Below are 25,921 nucleotides of genomic sequence, written 5' to 3' on the forward strand. Positions count from 1 at the left end.
GAGAGAGAGAGAGAGAGAGAGAGAGAGAGAGAGAGAGAGAGAGAGAGGTGTATTATGTTCGCTAAAGCAATGTTACCAACTCGAGAACTGGCGAACTAGCCGACAGTAAAATCCATTTTATGTCTCCCTCGTAAAGCCAGTCAAATGAAACCCGGACTTAGTTTTCATACGTGCACCCACCGGTAGCCACCCGTCCACGTCACAGACCCGGTTTCCTGCTCACCGTAACGGACGGTCGTGATGAACTTTTTTGAAAGTCTAGACACATTAGTCTCGGAACACTGACACCTTTCGATCATTACCTGTAGAATCATTTATTTGCTCAAAAACGAGTCAATCACGTTTCTTCCTCAATGAGATCAGTTGTTACGATGCGTGCGGCGCTCCCATTATCCCGGTATTCTTGTAAATACCGCAAATGATATATAAATAATAGTCAATTCGAAAAATATCCCGACATCCCGAAAGTCTGAATTCAAATCAATCGCCAGGATAAAATATTCGCCATGCGAATAAATGCAAACAGATGAAAGATCTATACTATATTGATTAAGACACTATTTTCAAAATAATGTCACGAAAATAATGTAAAAATAATGTAAAAAGATCCTTTTACGAAATAGAGTAAAACCCAATTATTGAGATCCTCTTTAATTATTGACACTCTAAAAAAACCTGGATTTTCTTGCAACCAGCGGCATTTGTGCAGTTTTAATTATGAAAATCTCCTTTAAAATTACAGAATGTAACACGTTTAACTGCAATGTCGCAAAAGAAGATTTTTCTAAAGTGTTAATGACTGAGGGGGATGTCAATAATTGGGTGTTTTTCTTTGCTTCCTGTTTGTGAAAGCATCTCTTATCATATTTTCCATCTTTCGTTAAAAAAAAATTAAATTTACAAGTACAAGAAAAATAAAAGAGAAGGCTGTTTATTTCGAAACTGCGAATCGCCTGACATTGCGATTGAGACTTATCTTTGATACGAGTGTTACATGGGACAGTAACTTGTAAACAAAGAACGCTGCAAGATAGACACTAAAAAGCTTGACCAAGCGGAACGCGTTGTCCGGCACTAAAACCTGGTCACGTCGTAAAACACGTCCCCGCAGACGTAACGTCTCGAAAGCGCGGTGGCGATAAAGCTACCCAAGGGATCGACTTTGAAAAGATCCTTCGTGGACGTTGCAGACCTCTCCTCATGATCGTTTTAATCAACACCTTTGTTTGTCGATACTGCAATCGTCTTTAAGGCAACCACATCTAAGGCAACCGTGGATAAAAGTTAACCGTCATTCGACTAGGAGAACGCACGGGATGAATGCATGAAAAAGAAAACAACGCATGAAAAAGAAGACAGGCGATCGGCAGATTTTATGACAAAACACGTGAATGACTTCGAAGAAATCGTAAAATCGCGCAAATTTGCACACTAAGGTATAAAGGTCATAAACGTACATATTATTTACCCAAAGAATCATTTATCCAATAGATTGTTCTTGGCGGATCATTTTATATATGACCTCAAGAGGATTCTTTAACTAAAAGAGAAACATTCTCAACACAATATTCTTAAAGTTAGAGGAATTACGTCTTTTGTTTACTACGTATAAAATTTTTCTACAGTATAAGCTTGTGTGTGTATTCTTAATAGAAATGTCCTCCAATAAGAGAGTATTCTGTCTTCAAGTAAACATATTTCTCTTAATTCAAAAGGAAAAAAAGTTGAAATAATATCTAGTACATTTCCAATTAATAGACCACTTCATTAGAAGAGGATACTCTTTCGGTAAAAGTTTTCGCTTAGAATATCAAGTTACAAGAACAACAACTAAAGTCTTTTCCTTTAGATGTCAGAATATTCTTCTTTTGGTTTTAAAATAATCTTCTTGAGATTATATGTGAGGATTTCGCTGAGGACGAGATTATATCTTTTCTTGAGTTGTTGTATAAGCAGCAACAAAGAGCTCCGAAGGCGAGACACGCGCGAATTCGGCGGAAGAAACGTCGCAAACGAAGACCGGATTGCGTATGCGAAGTCACATCGACATTGCACCTATTTAACCAGCTGACGATACTCGAAATATTATTTCCACTCGTAAAGTGATCCCTTCGAACGATCGACCGACCGTTACTACGATGTACCGTTTTACAGGGGGTGAGACACGATGGTACAGTCCGGCGTCACGTTCGTTCCTGGTCGTTTGGCAACGTGCAGACACATTTCTTCCCGTCTCATTCTGGCCCGTGGATCTCTCTTCGTCAGTATACGATTCGTCTCTCGTTTTCACGAGGCTTTTAAGTGTCCGCACTCGGAATCTCTTCTCCTTTTCTTTTTTTTCTTTTTTTCCTTTTACGAGCGACAGGTTCGCCAGAATACCAGCCACTTTGTTAAGTACGCGTATCCATAACGGCGCGTTACGACGAACGTAAGATCTACTCGCGTTAAGTGGATTTGAGGATGTTGAGCGACCGACGAACAGTAATGGGACGAGAACCCCCGAGTAGTCCCGCGTCTCGAACGATGTGGATTTATCATGCAAACTTATAGGGAGTCGTATTCACCGCTCTTTCCTCACGAGGTTCACGATGACAAGTCGAGCACAGCGTTCGGCACCAAATGCATTTTGCACTACCGGTTGTAGACTACTTATCTTATGTAAGGCGACTTATCGAATTCGTTATCGCGCAACACGTTACGCATTCCCTCAGAAACTATAATATCGCACGACGCATGTTTTTTGCGCGAAAAAAAACGTCAAGGTGCGATTATCTCGGGCGAGTGGACGTAAGTGTCAGTCTATAACCTCGCTTTAAGCTTTAAGTCATAAGCTGACCAGTCACAATCGATTATTCTTGAGACGTAAGGAGAATAATTGACTTCAGTCAATCAGGAGAATAATTGAATTCAGGCTTAAAGTTTAAAGCGAGCTTAAAGCTTAAGGCTTAAAGCTTAAAGCGAGCTTAAGGCTTAAAACATAAAGCGTTATAGACCGACACTAAGGGGATAAAAAGTTATGAAAACACGTGTGTAAGATTCTGTTAGACCTATGTCTACGTCATCAAGACGAATGGCTCATCCGTATCATCCGCTGACAACGACGACGCTGACGACAGCAGTGACAATAAAAGCAACGATAATCGTAACATTATAATAGAAAAAGAAAGAGAGGAACCCCAACGATGAGCTGGATGGAGGAGGCACGCATCGGTTCACAGTTCATGTTCCATTCTTTCCGAGAGCCTTCTCCTCCCGATTGACCATGGGATGCCTCGTAAAAGTATGATTTACAGCTATGCCGCCTCGCAATCTCCTTAGCCACGTGATCTCCGACATACGTTATCTACGTCCCGAGATGATCCATGTATTGCCTCTTTCAACGCTACTCTCGCCAGCGGTTCCACGTGGACCAACCGCACTCCTCGGCGGATTGTCTTACGACGTTGATGAGCGAAACTCATCGGGAACTAACCTAGGCGAGATTACCGATTAGATGCTTCGTGAAGGTTTCTCCCGCGACGTGTGATTTATAGCGGAGGCTTTCAACGTGTTGCGAGAAATTTCAGAACGCATTTCGCGTTTTACCGATGTTCGTCGTTGACCACAATTTTAATTTATTGCAAGTTAATGCACATTAATTATTGTAAACTTGTTGATTGAAAATCGCTCATATGTTAGATACCCGACTAGAAATTCATCCTATGGTCTTGATCAGGTTGATCCCAATCAGTTATTTGATCTGATTATCTGATTTGTACGAGGTGATATTAACGAGTCCTAATTATTAATAAGATTCTGATTACCTAATTGCCGCGCTGCGTTACACGATTCACTAAGACCCGATAAATCATTTTATACAAATGGGATAACTGATTAGAATCAACCCGATCAGGTCCATAGAATAAATTTCTAGTCGGCTAATTATTTGTTTTGTTTCCAATGAATATACAAGATATAGTGAATATAGAGCAACAGAAGAGAGTAAGAAGAACAAAATTGGAAGATAAAAATGGAATAAAAATCGAGTTAGGATAACACAAATTCTAATGTTAAAATTTGTTCTAAGTTGTCGCTCGAAAGACCCGGAAAATCTTTAGGGAGCTTCGGAGTTTCGAGCAGTGTACGATTTTAACGCTACGTTAGCGTTGGTGCGGATACTTTTCTTAATGTTCCGCTGACGTCAACGCAAATAAAATTCGCTCGCGCGTCTCACCCTTTATGGAGACAGTTGGTTATTAAATGACTCCTCGTGCTTCAATTTCGCGAAGAGAAACCGGTCCGTACGGTTTGAAGCGGGGAGCTTTCTTACACGGTGAGTCTCTTCCGGTGGATGATCTAGGCAGATTCCGAGAGGAACAGTGACTGCTCGAAAAGTCGTAAACGACGTCTAAGGAGAAGGAGACACATCCAGGCACACAGCTAAAATGGAAACGGCCGCGGCGGTCGCGGACGGGGTGGGTGGAGGTTTATCGTTTGCCGGTAAGTGCTTCGCGGGTTCTCACACCTCCGTCAGCGCGCGTTGCCACCCTCGACGAGTACGTGGGCAGGGGGAGAGACCGTAAAATCAACGCGGATACTTCAAATAATGCCCATCTTCTTTACCTGCGGCGTTAGCAAGCTCGTTCCATCCAAATATTGGTGAGCGAGTGATCGTCTCTTCGCGGTAATTTCATTCGAAATTATTATGCTACGAACAAATTATGTAACCGGGCTTTCTAAGCGTGCAACTCTTCTCTCAAGAAAATATGTGCCGTAATTCTTATTTGTTATACCTCCAAAAATATAATATCATCTTCAGCAGAATCGTCTTATGTTATGGCCTTAAAAGGATTCTTCCAAAATTAAAGAGAAAATATTCCAACACCCAAAAAAGAACTCTAATTGCAATCATCATCCTGTAATCATCATCCTGTATCATTTCCTGTAATCTTATACTCCAAGCGAAAATTTTTATCGCAAAACTATTTCTTTTCTGATGAAGAGGAGTATTGTTGTGCTTGGAATATCTTTCTTTCGATTTCAGAAGTATCCTCCTGAGACTATATATGAGAGGATTCCGTTAAGGATAAGATTATACTTTTTTGGTTATATAGTTTGTCTTATATAGTTTGTCTTATAACTTATCGTCACATTATCCTCCATCTGTATTTCCTTCGTGTTCTTTTTGATTTAATTACATTTGTTTCCTCCTCGATCCAAAATTGCTATGGTAGAAAGGTATTCTGCATAATACGTATTGTATACATATAGTTCATTTCTACAACAACGTAGGATAGACTTCATCGAGTCATATACAAGTACTGCCGAGCGCAATAATGCACGTTGAGCAATATGGACTGCGAGTGTCGATGGTCGGCGATAACGGTGAAAGCGCGGTAACATCGTAAGGTTAACGCATCGATTTCTATGCAAACATTTATATCGGAAGCAATTGCCGTTACACGCAGCGACAATAAGCGGAGATGCTAAGCGTCGCTGGTTGCATTCACCACGAACGTTGCTTAGACGGCATTATCTATCGCGTCTTCGCGCAACCAACCTGCTGTTCCTTGTCTGGGACGTTCTCCGAGTAACGGTGTGCTAGTTTACTGGTTATACGTAGGAGATGCGCGAGGGATCTCGAATCATACCTCTCGCTTTGGAATCGTGTATTCACCGAGAGGAAGACCGACGATCCCGCGCGGCGGAGAAAGATCGAAAAGTCGAAAACTACTACTCGCGCTCGTTCGCCAAGGCGAATTACCCCGCCGCCGGCCCGCCGCGCGAAGAATTTGTTTATCGATCGCGAGCAGGTCGGTACGAGGCGCAGCCACCTTCATTAATGAGACGCGTATCCTGGGTGGACCCCGGTGGCTTCGCTCGCCAGAGGTAGGTATGTCGTATTTCATAGAAGCCCGGTTGTATTTTCGCGCGTATGACTTTAACTGTCGATGCGGACTTCGCTTGTATTTCTTCTCAAGTTTTACTGGCGCTAGGTCGACCGCTCCGAGCCGTAAACGTCAGTCCCCGGCTAAAGCCCGGCATGCCTGCTCGGTTCCTTCCTCAACCTTCCCTCTTAGCCGTCGCCTTCTTCTTCCTTCTTCTCCTCTTCTTCCTCTTCTTCTTTTCCTTTTCTCCGGCTCTTTTCGCCCTCCTCTTGCCTTCGAGCAACCGACGTCTTCGGCGAGCATCATGTGAACTCGTCCGACGGTTCCTTAGCCGCTGGCGTAGCCGCTGAAGGACGTCACTCTTGACGAGTACACCGACGAGGAGAGGCTTACGAGAGAAGCCTACACACGGCGAGCCAACCTCGTTCTCTCTTTATTTCTCTTCCTCTCTCCCTCTCTCTCTCTCTCTCTCTTCACATACTTCAAGAAATAAAGCTTCACGGCGGAGTGAGAGGCGCAGCCCACTGCTACGGGTTATACCCGGCTACGTCTCGTCTTTGTGCAGGGTCGTCTTCCCGCGTCGCGCTAAACTCGAAACGTCGATTTCGCTTGGACAAAACGCGAATAATTCGTGAACTCTCAGCGGTGGTGTATTGAGCTTAACTAATTTATAAGGTTCTCCCTCGACAAAAAGGCATGTCCCGTAGTAAAAGCGTATAACCAGTCATTAGTCACGGTCGATACGCGAGCGCTTGCTTGCGAGAACGTTGCAAAGTTCACGCACGCGTTGTTTGCGCGTTCAATGACGATCAAAGTTCTGGAAATAGGCGAGCGAACTGTTGTCCCCTTTTTCGAGAAGTGTCTAGCGGCCGACGTGACCGGGTGAGACCGGGTTTTAGGGTCGACCGGAAAACGTAGGTGCCCGTATCGTCTTGGGGCTTCATTAAGGATGCAATATGGCGGACTTTTTGCCGGGCGAGCGAAGAGAGCGTGCAGTCGGTCGCTTTTAAAAAAGTTACGACGAGGTTTATGGAGGTTTAATTGTAGCCCGCGACTGTGGTTAGAAAGTAGTAAAACTCCTTTTGCCAGCGAAGCCGGGCCTGTTACACTGCTTAACGCTCCCCAGTTTCTTGGTTACGTACGAGGATGATGATGATGAGGAAGAGAAGAAGAAGAAGAAGCGGAGTTCGCGGCGACTCACGCACTTCGGCGCTGCTAATTATTGCTTTGTCTCGGGAATTGCGCCCTCGTCTTCAGAGAATAAGACTGACGGTCGCTGTCAAGGCCGAAGATATTGTCTCAGAGCGCGGTTTCGCCGATTCAATCGCCGGTCAGTTGGTCGTCACCGGTTATTTCGGACACTTCAGCATCGACATGGCGTCGACACGCGCGTCATTAACGACACATATACAGGGTGTTATCTTTTCCCCGTTCACTAAGTATGTAATGTTATTCCTCGGGAAAATTTGAGTTAAAAGATACTAAGTGAAAATGTCGAGATGTCAGTAGTTTACGAAATATAAGCTATCGAAGAAACAAGACTTTTCGCAAATTCGGACTATTAAGTAGATAGCAAATCTATCTTCTTAAGAATTAATTTCAAGAGGATTTTACTTGAGTAGATTTTTAATTTAGGACTTAGTTATAAGCAAGATATTGTATTAAATATTGAAAAGTTACTATAAATAAGAATTTGTTTCGACAAAATGGCTCGGGATTTTTCGATTCAGTTTTCCATAAGAAAACTGAACAATAACGCTATGCACTTAATGGACGGGGAAAGATAACACTCTATATAAGGTTGTTCAAAAAGCAGAGTTCAGGACTTGTAGAGTAGATAGTACATGGAAAACTGGCTGGTTCACACACAAATTTGGTTGTGCCAATCAAATGCTGAAACCGACAACAATAGTAACTCTGAAAGGGTTGGTTTTTCGACCTATGTTTACTAAACATCTTTTACTCAGTATAATGGGTATTATCTATAGTACCCGGTGGATATTGTATTCTTTCTTTAAACATCCTGTATATGCTGATGTATATGTTAACTGTGTTATTTATAACGACTGGCGTATATTATGGCAGGTAATATCGCGAGACCACGCGATACGGGCCGCGCGCCAACGAAACTTATTTTATTCACTTCCCGCGCGAGACTGCTACTCGTAGAAGTCGCAATAATGCGCGATCGAGGTTTACACTTTTTGGTCCACACTGAGAAAAAACATTCTTGATCTAACTAAAATTATAGTTATTTTTGACTCAACCATATTTTTTTGTAGTAAAATGTAGAATAGTAATATACATATGCGTGCTATTGTTACTAATAGAACATTGTTAGTAGTAGAACTTAATATACGGAAAAAATAATTCTGTTGGTGCAACCGAATTTTCGGTTGCTCAGGGATCAGATGAAAACTCGGTTGTAGGAACAGAAATATTCCTTTGTGAAGCTTCTGTATTGTTAATTGTTCTCAGTTGCTTCAAAAGAGTTTTAATATCGCTGAATGTTAGTTGAAATATTAGTTTTCAAAACAGAGATATCGCTTCTGATCACCTAATTTTCAGTTGGTTCCTATTCGTTTGCATCAACTGAGATTTTTTTTGCATGTAAAAGTAATAACCTCCTTCATCGTAATTTATAGTCATTATTCCTACGTGATTATAGTTACCAAATATGTTTTTCTTAGTGTAAGTGATTGTAACGTTCATCAACGGAGAATGTAATTACCGTCGACTTTTCGAACAAGTCTCCCTCAATGCATGCGTATTACACACAGTTGTAGTTTCTGTGGAAGCTCCGCGGTACGCGATAGAAAAGCATAACGGAGACATTCGTTCGCAGAAAATAATATCGTTATGGAGACACGATATTCTCCTGCACTGCTTTATACAAATGCGAGGTCTAGAAGCGCAAAGGGAAAAGTATACGGTGCACACACCCTACATGCAGAAAATGTTACGTTTGCGTTATGCTTGACATAATGTGACTCTTTCCTTTCTCCTTCTTTTCTTCCTTCCTCGATCGTCGTGTATGTGTACAGGGTAATTATTGCTGAGACGGCTTACTAATGTATATTTTTATACATCGGAATCAAATTGTGCAATACGCGTCACAAAATTATACAGCTCGTATGGATACTTATATGTGATAACGTGCCTTATAGATCAGCACGCCGTTTCCTCCTAGCGTTATTTCCAAGCAGATTTTCTGCGCTCGCGGTCGTAAACTCCCCTCATGGGGATTTAAATAGAGGCTGATAGATTTACGTCCTTAGTAAAATTCTGCACGTAAAAATTAACGTTATCGTCTCGTTACGGCTTACGGTTAACGTCGTGGCGCCGGGACAGGGATCGAGATCGCCGAGTTTTCTTGCGCGACGTTTCCTCATTGTGGCGGCGCGAGTACGAAAGGTTACGGACTTGACAATGCCAGTCCCATAAATTCGATTTATTATACCTCGCGCTAGAGAGAGAGAGAGAGAGGGAGAGAGAGGGAGGGAGAGTAGGTGGGTGGTGGTGCCTCACGTCGTTCGACGATAAGAGGGTGAACGAATCGTGCAAAATTTAAGTGAAGCCGAAGAGAGAAAAAAGATCTCTTACGAGATCGACGATACTCACTCGTAATTGCGGAAGAATAGCCGGTAATGCGATCTCTCGCGTAAGCCTGATCGGTTTTTTCTCAGTCGTAAAAAATAATACCGCGATCTCCCAGTCAGCTCCGGCATTATCATTAACGGCTTACCCAAGATAGATCCGCGAGTTCTAGCGAGAGCATCGACATTCCGTGAGGCATGAGACTACTTCGACTTCGCTAGTGTGTCTGTCACATAAACGTTGGTAGTTTACTGCGCTCGGAGCAAAATAAGCGAGAAGACCGGGGTGCGCCTCACTTACGACTCTACGGCGATGGAGGGTGAGAAGAGACGTGGAAGGAGGCAGAGAGTGAAGAGAACAAGAAGGCGGCAGCGACGATGACGACGACAACGACGAGGTAGGAAGAGGCCAGAGCAGTGCGGAGGAAGAAAAAAATCCACCGAGTTGTAAAGCGAACCGCGTTTACGACCGTCGTTAAATCCGCTCTGAGCGACCTGTCTGATTACATTGATGCTGCTTACTGCAAAAGCGGTACTAATCCTCTCGACGATTCGCCGAACGCGCATGCAACTATTAGGAGCTATCGCGAGAGAATCCTTCCCCTCGTGTTCGCGACATTAAATCGCGGATGATCGATTTTTGCGGGTCTCGACGAACAAGTCCAGCTGTCCTCTGGACGACCGGAGGAGTATCGCTCTTTCGTGTCTTAACACATTTTTGCAGTCGCCTCTAACGAGCTCGCGAACACGCGAACGGTCACCATGGGTATTTTGCCGAAATGATTTATAATATGGAGAAAAACATTAAGAGAAATGACCCGATTATGAAAGAACGATGAGTAAAGTGGGGGGTCAATTCTAGCTTAAAAATGTCACGTTATACATGTAATCTTTTACGTTTTTTGGATCACTGAAAGGTAGCATTTTTATCCGTCTCTGAAACTCGTGGGAAAGTAGTCAAAATTCGATTAGTGACGATTTTGTTCCAATCGTCGTTTATCCCATGGTCCTGATCAGATTGATCCCAATTTCTGATTTGATTATGAGATTTATATAAGGTGATGTTATCGGATCCTCATTATTAATAAAATATTGATTATCATGTTACTTTGTCAGGACCCTATAGTATTATATAAAACAGAAAACTAATTAGGGTAGGATTAGTTAACCTAGCCAGGATCATAGTATAAATTTCTAGTCGAGTATACATATTGATAACCCATTTTTCCATGCGAGAGATACGCGAGACGGAGATGCAACGTATCGTCGTCCATTCGTCCGTCCGTCGGTTGGTCGGTCGGTCAGTCATGTCTGTTGGCAAAGCGCGAAGAGTCGTACGGAGTCGCGGCGCAATTTGCATCGCGAAACGCTCCAAGAATATATGACCGACCAGAAACGTCGTCCGTGAGACATCGTCGTCGTCGTGGCCTCCCGACGTCGCTTATCGTTTACATTGGAAAGAAGAGAGGCGTACCAAGTGCCAACCGCGCGAACAGCCGCCGGATTCCATCGCACGGTCAGTCGGCGGAGAAGAAGCGGACGGAGAGCGAGCGCGGTCCGACGGAGAGATCGACTCACTTTCAACAACAACCCTAATCACCGGCTGGGAGCAATCAGTATCCGAGATAGCCGACAATCCTCCGCCGACGTTTTAATTACCGCTTCCATTTTCATATCTCGTGTATCGCCGCGCATCGTTTAGCGAGCCGTACATTTTTAGGTCGTTTTACGACCACCATTGCGCCGCGATGTTGTTGATGCCTCTTCCTCCTCCTCCTTCTCATCCTGCTTCTTCTTCTCTTCCTCTTCCACGATTCCTCTCGACGACGTTGTCTCGGTTACGCGCGCCCGATAAATCTGGATTTCTCAGCGCCCGCGGTCCGATGTGTTCTCATATCGAGTAGCGGATAATCCGTGTGATAAGAACAACGGCTGTCCTCAGGGCAGTCCTCAGAACTAGGTGGACTTCTCCGAATTTTCGTGAAACCTCGCTCACGCTCATAGCTGCTCGCATGTCACGGATATGATATCGATCTCTTGATACCAGGCGGATATCTCGGCGCAGCATTGAGACGTTCGTGTATGCGAAGCGAATGATGCGGCGAATTGCATTTCGACGCAACGCGGTAACAATGGAGACGTTGCGGTTTGCGGAAGCACGCTGACATGTGAGGATATCATTGCGGACGGCACTCCGTCGTCTTCACCCCTTCTCGACGTAGACATGTGGCGGCAATAGAAATATATGAAATGATCCGAATAGAAATTTTGCGTGTAATCCTAGTTTCAATTTCAGTATTCCGTTCAACTACTTTAGACACTCTACAGTCTACACCAATCTCTTTTGATGCCATTTAATCTGTTGACTTTGTCGAAAAATCCTTCTTAGAACCTATAAATGGCATTTAGTGTATCTTCTGCCATTTGAGCCTGATCTACAATGTGCTTTTTTCGCTTCCTATTTCTTATTCTTTATCTTTTCTTAACTAAAAGCTCAAGGTTTAAAGCAGAAAGAAATAAAGAGAAAAAAAAATAGGAAGTAAAGAGCAATTGTAGATCAAGCTTTAGAAGTACGAAGTGGAACTTCAGTTTCCGTGTGTATTAAACATACACTGATATTCTTTAGAATATATATATATATATATGTTAGAAAGTTCAAGTCGAAAGAAGCTCAAATTCGGGGGAATTATGGATATCCTGGTTTAAATAATAAAAAGTTATACTAGCGTAAAGGTAATTGTTCGAGTATGATTAAGGCACTGAAGAAACACGAAGATGTTTGTAATGAAAACTACCCTCTCTGCGAAGTGTCTGGCAATTCCCCTCTCTCTCTCTCTCTCTTACTCTCACGTATACTACGTGTGCACTCCTTTCCTGTGGATGGATCAAAAAGCGCCAACACAGCAGCATCGTTTACTGCCGAGAATTTATTGACTCTTCTCCATCTTTAAACAGAGCATCGTTGCCGTTTATAAACGAGGAGAGATTGACCTATCGTCTTGCGTCGTGAGACGACGACAGCCTCGCGGGAAGAGTAGTTTAAATTTTATCTAACATCTAAATGTGATATTTTCGCGCTGCGAACAAAGTAACAAATGAATAAAAGGTGCCGTATTATTTTGCAAATATTGTCAGAGACCCGCGATCTAATCTAAATCTTTGAGTTTCGAAATTCTATTCGAAAGGACTAATTAAATCGATGTAGCCTTTTTACCTCTCCTGAACAAATATTCGACTATACAATTCGGTTGTATTATTTCATAAATATATGTGTGCAACACATATTTACACATTTATAACACACATTTATACATTTACACACACATACACACACACATACAAAATACGTGAGCGCATCCGTTTGGCGATTATCTGAATATGTAAACTGCGCGCGATACGGGGATCCTTGAAACGTATCGGTAATTAATCGAGATCTGCCGTAATCTCCTCGGGACGCCAGCCGGAATGTATGGGAGCGAATTAAATGTGAATACCACGGAGGCAGCTTATCTTTGAGGCGAGCGAGTGTAATCCCGATAGCTGACTGGCGTCGAGTTTGAGCTCTGCTTTCTCACGCGAATAGCGAAGCTTCCCCCTCTAAATCGTCTTACGAGAACGATAGCAGACTATCGTTTGTGAAGACAAAGATGAGACGAAGGACGGCCAGCACTCGTAAATCCGATTCTTTATAGTGTTGTCATCGTTAAAGCCGTGGAAGAGCGGCAGGAGGATCATCGCCGTACCTTTAGACTACCGCGCGCCTTATGCGCGTCCTTTTGCGGTCGCTTTGATGAAATTTGTTGCAAACTCGATATCGCGGCGTGGAATTCTTCGCAAAAGACTCAATGTAATAATCCACCGTGTGATTCGTACATGGTTTGCCATTTGTTCCACACGACATAGCACGACACACGATGCGACACGAGATGCTGTTTGGCGATCTCGATCTTCTCACAATCATCAATCGATCGTCCTTGCGTCTTTTTGGTCATATTTTATCATCGCGAGAAATCAAAGAAAATTCAGTGGATTTGATTTGCGACAGGTCACAAATTGGACAAAACGTCGAGAGAGTAAATTAGGCTTTACTGATTAGAGATGCTAAAAGTGTCGGAAAGTTAAAATAGACAGAGGAACAGATAAAGAAATCGCGAGCGATAAAAGAAGTAAAGAGAGTAAGAAAGGCACACGGGCGGGAATCGAGAGGAGGATGAACGGCAGTTTACTGGTCTAAGCGCGCTGCGGTATGCCTGGCTCTTGGAAGGAAGGACTTTTATAGCTTAGAATCTGTTTTATGTGTGCCCGGATTTGCGATTACGGCTCGGACGGTCCAAACAAAGGAAAAGAGCGCGGTGAATAACGAAAAGATCGCGATTTATGCTCCAGACCGAGAACTAATCCTTCTCTGACCTGGAGCTTGTCGAGACCGATTTCGTCACCTGTATTACGTGTCGCAGGCCAAATAATCATGACAGACAACCGGTCCGGGAGGTTTTACGAGTCGTGCGAGCACGCTCAACTCTGCTCAACTCTGTTCCATGCAAATTACGCGGAACAAAGAGCTCCGTTGATTAATGCTCTCGCGATTTATGTACTGAGACGCGCGATATCGTTACTCAACAATAATTGACTTGTAACAAATGATGAAATCAACTCACTTACGTATGGTGGTACGTGGTAGATGATTCGGGAGGGCTATCAGGGTACGGAGGCGTACTTATCGCTGCTGACGCTGTTAGAGAGTTGAGGGGCCACGTGAGCGGCCAAAGATGGAATGGATTTGGTGATGTTCCTATTCCGATGTAGGGCATCTGTTCCTCATATGTCGGAGCGATCATGGTGTTCGGTAGTATCGGAGGATAGCAGCACGCTCCGTACTGCATCATCATTCGAATTTCATGGATTTCTACACAAAAGAAAAACAAGAAAACTTTCATTAGTCACTCTTGTATGCAAGATTTTACTATTAGAATACAAAGTCAAAACATGATCAGAGAGGGAACTAAAAGAGCGTTTCTTAATAACGAACGTGTTGAAGTGCAGCACACGTCTGTGCGCGCGCGCGTGATAATGATAGTTTTTTATCTTATTTATCTGATAATTCAACAAGACAATTATAGTTGCGTAGACTTGTGAATCAATCGGAGAGCTCAGACACGAAATATACGAATATAATAATAAAGAAAGTGACCCACATATCAATTCCTCACTTCCATCTGGCTATTTATTCTATGCCGTATTATGTTTTACTATTATTACGTTTCTCCATTATATTACTCGAGGACAATGGCTCACGCTTTTGTACTTCCTTTCGCACAGTACACAATATTATTTTCTGTTGTGTATTATTAATTCTGTTACACCCGCTAGCAATTGGCGTGACCACAATATGACACCGAGCTTTGTCTTACCTGTGCCGCAAAAGATGAAAGAAGAAGAAGTATCGTTTTCTTTGGTATTGTTCCTGTTGTTGCTTGTATCTATTGACATCGAGTAGAAAACAAATTCGCATCTCGCTGAAACTGCGGTCTTTATCGCATTCGGAAGACGATACACTTTCGAGATATCGTCGCGATATCTGACGCACCGTCGGCGACTCCGAATCCATCGGAGACGGTACATTTATACATTCAACAAAAATTCGTTCGCGATTTCGCCGCTAAAAATGGCCGACCTCGGCCATGCGACGCGCGGTTGGTTTTCAGAAACGCGCATAAGTATAATCCTTATGCCAAGTTGAAACGGCACAAAACAACCTTATGCCGCATTGCATAATGTCGTGGCTTCGCTATTCGACAGTTGCCGCTTTTGTGCTTTCATTGCTTAATTGGTGGCATTTAATTTTAATTATTACCACTCCCCGTGCGGCCGGAGATAATGAATACCGCTGTCGAGTCGTCGTTCCCTTCTCCACCTCCGCTTCCACCCTCACCACGCTGCCGTTATTCTTGAGCTTCCTTCGCGGCATAAAGCTACCACGGCTAGAGGCATCATAAGCGATCTAAATTAGTTGCTTCCCTGATTGCTGAGATACGCCTCTAGCACCCAGTGAAACGGACTAATTTATACAAGTCTATACTTACAGGCCATCGAACATACCGGTCTCGCGTGTAACTTGCGAGAGAGACGTCTCTCGTTTGGTGCGTTTGTGCGAGATAATTTGCACAGAAAGAGACGCACCGAATACAAATGAATATTAATAAGCGTCAAGGTCGCCCTGATAATCCGTGGAAGCGCGGGGAAGAGGTTAATGTAACGCTACGAAATTAATTTTCGAGGGGAAGGCGCGTTCGAGGGAAACGACGGGCTCCTTCATCGTTCGAAGTAAAAAATGTATCAGCGATGTAAGGCACGAAATGCTCTTATCCCTTAATTTGGGACATCAATTTCGCGCGACATAAATGTAAATTACACGTTGAATTACTTAATCGCTGCGGGCTCTCGCCCGATTATTCATGGCGATTATAAGGGTACTTGGAAATTACGGTGGATTATTTATTATACGCGTCAGACATAGAAAGAAGAAGAAGAAGAGAGAGAGAGAGAGAGAGAGAGAGAGAGAGAGAGAGGGAGAGAAAAAAAAATTATGCGACAGTTTCAATTCGCGAAGCGACAGTGCTCTCACTTAGAGCCGATAATTGCCGGTTCAACATGTTGCGGATGACGTTCCTTGATTGCGGGGATGCGCCTTCGCCCTGATGCTTGATGCGGGCCGATTTATAATGCGACTATCACACGTCGTAACCCTAGAGGCCGTATCTGCATACTTATTTCAGCTCGCGTTTCAGCTCATCTCTCTCCCTTCTCTTCTCCGAGGAAGAGTCTTTCTCGAACTCCGTCCCGATGCTTGAAAGCACGTGTTTTATGGCACATTAGTAATTCTGTCTGAGAATAAGACAGAAGGAGACGCAAAATTCTCGCTTTTGACAAGAAAGGAGAAATTCGCGCGAGCAAACACGAAGCTCCGGGACGGGTCATGTTTGTATACCACCAACACTTCGCGATCTATTCTGTCGATTTGGATCCACCGGTATGGCTACAACGGCAGTCACGCTTGAGGCGACGGTTTTTCCTTAACAGCAACACCTCGCTCTGTGTTTTGCACCGACTGCACGTCCGAAACATTATCGGCATTTACGCCGCGCACCTTGGGCAACCAGCGTGGTTATCAACAAACCGCGACTCGCCGCCTGCAGAAAGCGTATTCCCGAGATTTATTACACGTCTCAGTTTTCTATGTATATTCCCTGCCATCAACGAGGACCGCTTGAGCTGGCCTGCAAGTGAGAAACTTTCCGAGACCCGTCCGTGCAGCCAGAGTCAGATACCACGTGCAATTATCAACACACGCGTAGGGATGTTAATCTGATATTGCGCAGTGTGCATTATAAAAGGCTCATTTATCACGTAATCGCGAAATAAAGGACGCCAAGAGCGACCGTGTATCGCGTTTTCGTGCATCTCTCAACAGCGAGGTATTCGCCACGTTTAAACAGCGCGACAAGACAGACGGGGGAAGAAAAATCGTGAGTTTATCAATCGTCACGAGTGATAATTATTTTTCCCTCCGCGCGAAAATCATGCCGAGTACACATTCCCTTTCACTAGAGGTGAACGGAAAACGGACATTCATTACGGTCAGAGCCGAAATCAGTTGCATAAATCTACGTTTCTAATCAATTTAATCGAATAGAATTGCTCGCGCAGGCGATCGATCAACGACATTGATCAGAGGTATGACGTTTTTTTCTCAGGATCTCACTACCAAGCAGTAGTGAGATCGGGGAAAGCACTCTCTTAAAGTGCATCAGATTAAAGTGCATAAAAATGCTTCTGATTAGATCAGTAAAAGGAGCATTTCACCGATAATCAATGAGTATTCACTGATTCTTTCACTCCCACTTTACTGTTTCAACTTATATTACCGATTTTAAGTGGAAGTAAAATTTTAGCGCAAATTCGTCACATACTGCGTCATATACAATTTTCTGCGTTCGTGGCAACGGAATTATTGGTAGCCACGGCAATGACTGTCTACGCTTGCAGATTACATCGATAATAAGAGCATTATCAAGTGGTTCTTTCAGGGAGATTTTATTGATTGCAGTGCTGTACTTTTAATTAAAGCACCAGTTACAAGTATGGCGTTTCAGTGAAGAATATGTGGATTGTACTAGGAGAACACGGCTAAGTCTGGCGTTCCCCGGCGGCCTTTCAGGCGCGATTTGCGCGCATAACGCCGCATATGTAAATAATTTATTCTCGAAGATGAATCCAACCAACATAGAGTACTCTCGTAAGCTGGTCGTAAAAAATGCGGCTTGCCTCGTAAATTACGTTTCAACGGCGTAGCGCCTCGCGTGCACGCTCGTTGCACTGCCCGGATCCTTTTCTCTCTGGGATCGCGCCACTTTTTAATGTCGCGCGTCGTCGCATGTGAACACCCGTACGCGCAACACATATCTTATCCGCTTGAATCAGCGACACGAAAGAGAGAAAGAGAGGAAGATATACGCGGTCGGAATAACAAAATTCAGCTCGATGGTTGATATCACGATTTACTCTTTAAAGAAAGAGAGAAACGGGATTAAATTAGAAAAGTTCTCTCATACATAAAGTTCACTGATTCACGGTGGAAATCGTCGGAAGGTAAGTTAGGCTGAGAGTACCGCGGTAGGCATTACAATGGCGCGAGGCTAAAGTTATATGCACGCAGCGTGTAACGTTGCAAGGAGGTAAACTTCAACGTCGCGATGCGTATTACGACTAACAGAGTATTATCGGATCAAACGTGCTCAGAAATAGGATTCGCAGCTGCGTGTTCGTAGGCGTCTAGCTTACTTAATTTCCATAACTTCCGGTCGCCTTAGAATCACATGACGTCACCTTCATCCGTCGCGGGACGAAGAGATGCCAAATATAAAGCTTCTGCACGACTCGCTTCTACTTTTTATCGCTTATCGGTGTCATCGACCGTCCCGATCACAACTTTACCGCATAAGCGCGAGAAGCAATTGCAGCTGCACAAACACAAATGCGGGGCCGACGTAAACTAGCGATATGCGCCGATAATGTCAGTGCATCCAAAGTAGTCCTTTCAACACTACTCGGGTATCCGTATCTTTTCGGATATTACTTGAATATATTAATCCGAGGGCTCTTCACGCCTACTCAGACCAAGAAAGAAGGCAGCTTTATTTCACGTCCGTACACCTTGCGCACACGAGCAACTTGCGGCTAAAGTTAATTTAATGAGATCATTGGTTGCGCTCAGCACAGAGAACTGTTTTGGAATTGTAAAATTCGTGAATCCGGTTAGAATATGCTCTTAATCTTGCTCTTAGCTGCGTCTAAGAGCATATCACCAATCGGATTCACGAATTTCACAACAGTTGCAATGCAGTTTTTACTGCTGAAAGCAGCCAGCGATTTTTTAACAATAAGAAACAAATAACGAACGAATGTATAACATACTCGTAAATATTTACTATCTGGTTGCCCGGGTAATATCCTCGAGTGTATATACCCAGGTGGTATAAAAATATTTAGATTATACTTGACCACATCGAAATAAAGCGACGCGCAATGTAAAGTAGCGCGCAAGTGATAACACGTGCGATAACGTTTCCTCGTTGTTGTCGAGCGGTGAATTTTCCGCGGCTCTCGCGCTTTAATTACACCGATGAAAATTTAAGCGCGCGTCGCGACGACGCGCATACACGGTATGCACACGTTCGTTAATCGTATCATTAGCTGCATTTGTAACATGTTAGCGAGTAACGTGCTACTTGAAGTGTTCCCTCCTTTCCTCATCCTTTAACCCTGATCTCTGCAATTTGCACGACAAACTATACGTACGTGCACATCGGCAAACAGCTCGCGGAGCACATGCATTCTTCCCGCATTGAAATTACCGGTTTCCTCCACGGCGATATTATTATACGTCATAGAGCCATCTGCCGCCTGCGTACGGCAACTCTGCGTATACGCATCGAATGCGCAAAACTCTACGTACAATTTGCTAAAACGCTATCATTTGCGAAGAGAATGCGTGCGCACCGTCTTAAATATACTGAAATAATTATATGGCCGCTTTGCGAGTTGCGCAGGCCGTTCTGGCCGTTAGTTCGATTCATATTAATTGCTATTCAGGGGAGCCCGGGATCAATTAATTTGTATTTGAATTGTAAACTCCTCTACGGGAAACTCGCGAGTATATGAATACGCAAATGACGCAGAGGAGCAGGTCGTTTTCATGTTAAACTGCTGTTGCGGACTGAATTGTCTCGATCCATGCTTGCATGGATCCATGTTATGCATTGCTATTCTAACATCTTCGGTATCGTTAACGAGTGACGAGTGAAACGTTGCGATGGAGAACAGGTTTTGCGAGGCAAGCTTGGCAAGAGGTATCGCTTATTTCGCACGTTATATATACAAAATAACTGCTGCATCGAAGAGACACGGGTATCGAAGAGAAACATGAAAGGACTGCGAAGTAACCAGGGAGGAATAACATGAGGAAGAGTCGACGTCGTGAATGACGCGCGCATGTGTGCACACACAACCTCATCCCTCCTCCCGCGCTCACATACGTAAAAGTGAACAGCCACGCGCGCTGTGCAAAAGTTGTAATATTATTCGAAAGTCTTTCAAAGTTGAGGCGGCTCAAACGGTCGGTTTTACGACGGAGCACCGACGCTGCACAATGCTGGTCCTGGTGGTTTTACATATCGTAAAGTGCATGCACACGCGAGCTAAGGAGCGCATATAAATCGGCTTGCCAACTGTTATGTCTCCCGCGTGCAAAAGGCCGTTTACCATTTTATGCTCCCGGGGCCTTTAAGTCCTTCCACGGCCTCACTCTTTCCCTCTCTCTCTCTTGCTCTTTCTTTCTCGACACAAAGTCGACCCCTCGAGTTCCGATTTCGAGTCGAAACGTTGAAGAGTTCAAAGTCGTTAAACCGAAATCGAGGGACCGTACTTTTGCGGGAATCAACGAGGACCACACGACTCTTGACGCAGATTGTACTCTCTAAAATACTGTATACCCTGAAATGCACTAAAATGCTATATTTATAACTCAGTTACAAGCAATCAGTAAAACCTCGCTGAAGTAATTAGATAGCAGCGACTATTCCCATTATTGATGCATTTTGTGGACACGGATAGTGTCATAGCGCACAAGGTATATGAAAATCGTTAATTTCACCGTCACAAACGCAGAAAATTGGACTTGCGTATTTAATGAATTATGTATGTTACAGATTTTGCAGTGAAATCTGATTTCCAATAGTTAAAATTTGTGGGCAAGAAGACGGAGTAGTGAAATGGGAGTATCTTTATTGAAAATCAATCCGATAAAATAACTTCTGCTGATTCAATCAGAAACATTTTTGATTCACTTAAAAAAATATATAAGGAGATTTTAATGATGGAATATATTTTTGTATAACTGTTCGGCGATATTTTATAGTTTCCATTGCGGAAAACGAACGAGCTTCATGCTTCTTCATTATTGGTGAACTGACCAATGGAGGGTATCGAAAAATTAACGATAAGTAAACCTAGCATCCAAGTTTCGCGCCGAGTCACTCATAATTCTAAGAAGGCAGTCATAAAAGTATGCACTGTTAAAGGAGAAAACGCGGCACATAATGCGTGTATTTAAATGGCAAACTCATTAAATTCGAAGCGGCGTCACGAATGCACGTGTTTTCACGTCTAATAAGAGTGCAAGCTCGTATCCCGGGATCGCATCAAGAAAAACACTTAATTGCATTAATTGCAATTACATACATGTGATGGATTGATACCAACGAATTGTTTATCGCAATTGTTGCGTAACAGCGCGCGCGCGCGTACAAATTATGCGCATTAGGCGTACGCGCGACTGTTTCTAACGATCTCATTATCCATCCCTACGGGAATACGTCGAATCTCGATATCTGTGGAACGCATCGAAGCGACTGCGAGGTGCATGAGATCGTTATTTAATTCGCGTTACTCGACAAACTCGTGAGATTCACGTTGCGTGCACGTGCGTATTATGCGCGGCATAACGAAGCATTCGTGTCTTACAACGATATCGTCGTGCAAACGTTTGCGATACTCGCTTGAATATGTATCCTCCGTGACTGTTACAACCGCGTAATTCCTACGTCGTTCGCGCGGTCCGTGGCGAGACCGCGTCGTGTCTCCAACGAAAAATGTCACGCAGGGGAATGTCACAATGTAAGCCAACGTCACATTATCTCGTAGGTGCACATTAATTAGAATCGATTTGTCATTAATCTCTCGAATACACTCCCCTCATTATCCCATGTATGTAATTAGCAATCTATTTATTATCTAGACGTGTACAAATAATGTACAGGCGTATAAAAATAATGTAAATTATGTCGCGGTGCGTTATTAAGCGGTGCTATTGTTTTGCAAGTTGCCTGAAATTATTCTACCTTCTCGAAACCGTAAAACGCATTATGGTTTCGACGATGAAGCATGACGCGGAAAGCGCAACGGCTAGAGCCCTTCTACGTGCGTGTATACGCGCACACAGATAAATTGCGCTACACAGAGAAAGAAAAGGAAAATTGCCGTTCGAGAAAGATCGTTGCACACGACACACAGCGCGGCATCGACCTTGCACTTTGCGCGCGGCCGTTCTCGTCGCTCGTGTCTGTCGCCAACGCCGACGGACGGCAATTCACGCGAGGGAGCGAGCGCGCGTCGCGTGAATACACTTAACAATGAATCTGTGCGGTGTGCATGCGCGTGTGGCGCGTATATTGCGAAACTACGTTTCAATCAAACATTCCGCCGCATCTGACCGAGCAACCTCGCGTAATTCGCACGTACGCAGTTCCGACGAGCGGGCGCGTGTACGCACACACGACGCATATACACACGCCGACACCGCCGACCGACCTAGTGCACGCCGGTGCACGCAAATACACGCCGCGATGTCGCATCGCGGCCAAGAGAACGGTCTCGCTTGCATTCTAGATAAGATAAACGCGGCGCACTTATGCATGCCGCTCGACCGTTACGAACATTGTAGTCGCTAATGCCAAGGAAAACCAAGTCGCGCCTCGCGCCTATTGCTTCCTACCACGTGCGCGGATGCGCGTTGGAGCGCATACGTTAACGCGCGCACGCGTGTGTGTATGGTGTTTGTGTGTGCGTACACGTGTCACTTCACCGCTGCCTCCTGCTTCTCCTTCTTCACCACCTTCTCTTCCTCCTGCTCCTCCGGCCCGCTGCTGCAAGTGCAACGCCACGATGTCTCTTCCTCCCCTCAGCTCTCTTCTCGCGCTTTACCTCGTTCCTCTCCTCTGTCGCCCTCGTCTCTCACACGTTTAATCTCTGTCTGTCTTTCTCTTTCTCTCTTTCTCTCTCGCCTTCTACGCTCAGCTTGCGGTTATGCAAGCTCACGGCATACATTGCCAATTTTCTCGACCAGATTGCCCGCGGCTGACGCTCGGTTTCATCCTCGTCTTGCGCGTCCTCTCTCTCTCTCTCTCTCTCTCTCTTTCTCTCGTCCCGCACGCCAACGGCTCCCACCACCATCATCTCTCTAATAAAAAGGTAGTACTTCTTCCTCGCTCACACCGCACCGTGTCTAAGTTACACATATTAACTCGTCTGTACAGGCTGCAATCGCGATCTTCCCTCTTGTTTTGCTTCCGTTCAGCTTCTCGCGCCTCGTCTCTCGTCTCGTCTCGCTCTTGCCTGTTTCGCGAACGCGGATCTCCGTTGCCGTGTTTCTCTCCTTCTTCTCTCTTCGCTTCACGGCTTCTCCTCTCCCGGTCTCTCTTTTTCCTTTCCGCCGTCATTCCTCCGTCCCCCCTAGCCGATTCTGCGGGGGCTTCTCTCTCTTCCTCGTGCGAGCCTCGTGTCTCGCCCCTTGTCTTACTTACGCGCAGAAACGTGCAATTCAGGGCCGTACGAATCCGCGTCCGCTTCTCACGTCACGTCGACGCACACCGACACGGGCAATCTGCGGCGGATTCCTTTTGCCTGCGCTCTCGCCGCGCCCGCCCGCGCGCTTATTTTATTGCGCACCACACCGCGAAGATTTCGCGAACGCGTATGTAGCTTGCCACCGCTACCATCACTGCCGCCGTCGCCGCGCGATTTGCATCTGTAATCGTGATCAGCTACGTGCTCGGTAAACCGGTAATGATCGACGCGAGCGTATTTAATGCGTGTGTAGAGAGAGACTGCCAAGACAGGACGACACGTCGCAATAAACAGTGCAAAAGTAACGGCCGTTATGTTCGCACAATAAAATTAACGATACCATAAAAGTTTTATAGTTTTATACGCCACGGCGTTGTTGCGCGTAGTAATAACGTTGATTAGTTAAACTTCAGGAATTTTTATCTATCAAGTTTGATACGCGCCGACTCTGAATCGACGCGCAGCTTTAGATAATGGCGTTGCAACGAGAGTGTCGTTGAAACACGCCGCATCAAACGGACTCGAAATTAAATCTACCAGGAACTGGTTGATCTTTTTAAGATATTGATATATCGTATTTATCCCATCAACTATCTCTGCAAAATTACTTCCACAAAAATTGAAAAAAAAATACTTACGTCTTTACATACGCTGAAAAAAAAGCGGTTGGATCGACAAAATCGGCGATCACCGGCAATTAAAGAAATATTGGATCTATTCAACAAAATACATGTTAATGCAATTATAGTGATTTCAACGCAATTTATTGTTGCATTAACATGTATTTTATTGAATAAATCCAATATTTCTTTTATCGCCAATGATCACCGATTTTGTCGATCCAACCGTTTTTTCTCAGTGTAGAAACGCCTCTCTTCCAGCAGCAGTCGAGATGCGTCCCTGCATCGGAATATGCATAGATACTAGCTCCTTTTCCGATTGTGGCATGCCAAGGGAAATATCCGTCGAGGAATTCGAAATTTAAAGTCGTAACACCACCGGCAGCGCGTGCGTACGTGACGCTACACCGCGTGACCAATAAGACGTGAAATTAATCCACGGCTAATTTTAAATTTCACGTGCATATACGTGCATACACGAACGCCTCCTACGGCGTACACTAGAATAGAGCCATCCCCTTCTCCCTGAGGGAGGATTAATTTAGAAGAAGGAAACGATTAATCGAAGTTTGCGCGTGCGTTACGCAATATGCGGCAAATTCGGATGATTCGTCGAGTATTCGTCGAATTAAAGAAACAGATACTTGTAAGTCCCGCGACATTATTTTTCTCGACTTTTTGTAAATCGTTATTCGCAAACTAAATATCGTCCTCGTTCTCAGGTTTTTTTTCGCAGCGCATGATTACCTTTTTTCCAGTTTTCCGAGGACATGAGATAATCGCGCACTTGTCACGCTATCGGGCTATCGGCAAAAATATCCAGCGGTTGCCGTGATTTTTTCTCGCCTTGAGATAAGATGGGAAATGACCTGGTTCTAACGGTATTCCAGCCGGCATTCGAAAACGACGATATCGATTTTGAACCAGTTGGAAACGTGATACGACGGAAAAATTCACGCTGGTTCTAACGGTTCCCCGACAATCATTGAGTATGTCCTTTTATCAGGATGTAGATTCCCGTTTCTTTTTTTCGTGTTCTTTCTTTTCTTCTTTTCAATCGATACGAGGATCAATTGATATAATTGATGATCACGAGACGATCAGTGTGAGATGCGATATCTTGAGCGTTTTACTCAGTTTCACGTGAAAAACATCAGTTATACCCGATAAGCATATATTATATATAACTGCGATTTTCTGATCGCATTTCCGATCAAATTCAATCATGAGAAAAATCACGTGTCGCTCCGTGCGTGTCGTGAAACGCGTACGACCCTGTTTGAATGATGCATCCTTCCTCGTCTAAAAGACAAGTGTCATTCTTGCGTTTGTGATCTTTATTGCGACATCACACGCTACTCGTGTCGCAGCCTATCAGTGATACTCGTTTTTCCATGCTAAAGCGATTCATCCGTTATCAGATCGCGTATGTGCATGTTGGTCGATGCGACATCACCTCGTTTATGCCAAATCGCATTGTGACAATGTAATCGCTTGGATCTCGGAATTTCACACAAATTGCCTCACCAGTCTCTTTCCGGCGCTGTTGATATAACAATTGACTCGCGGCAAACGTTGCTTATCGTTGAAAACGTATTCTCTCTTTATACAATTACATAAACTACCGTTTGGAATTTTAGAATGTTAATGCGCTTGACACATCGCCGCGTTACAGACTCATCTATTGCGTAGTAACGCGATAATACAACGCTATTATGCAACTCGAATTATTTTCCTCGTATCTGTTTATCGAACGACACGTGTTTTCCAACGATCGTAAAAGTACAACAATGATAGTGAAGAAGCGGAACAAGCAATGATGAGAAGTGTATCAAGAGAAAGAGAGAGATAGTTTCGTTGAGATTCCACCACAATT

The 25,921-nt window shown here is 44.2% G+C and overlaps 1 protein-coding gene across 11 annotated transcripts in view; it reads right to left on the reverse strand.

The window, feature by feature from the left end:
* LOC116843977 (doublesex- and mab-3-related transcription factor 2-like) overlaps nt 1–25,921 on the reverse strand; it is an 88,405-nt gene that overhangs the window by 9,442 nt on the left and 53,042 nt on the right. For 9 of the 11 annotated variants that reach the window (XM_032814988.1, XM_032814991.1, XM_032814990.1 and 6 more), the window contains exon 5: nt 14,126–14,369. In XM_032814988.1, coding sequence (XP_032670879.1) covers nt 14,126–14,369 — 244 coding nt within the window. Of the gene's footprint in view, nt 1–14,121; nt 14,370–25,921 lie in introns of all 11 variants that reach the window. The other 2 variants (XM_032814999.1, XM_032814997.1) reach the window with 1 other exon arrangement.

Source organism: Odontomachus brunneus, unplaced genomic scaffold, assembly GCF_010583005.1.
Source record: "Odontomachus brunneus isolate Ranch 3 - 2012 unplaced genomic scaffold, Obru_v1 Obru_scaffold_037, whole genome shotgun sequence".
Classification (NCBI taxonomy): Eukaryota; Metazoa; Arthropoda; class Insecta; order Hymenoptera; family Formicidae; genus Odontomachus; species Odontomachus brunneus.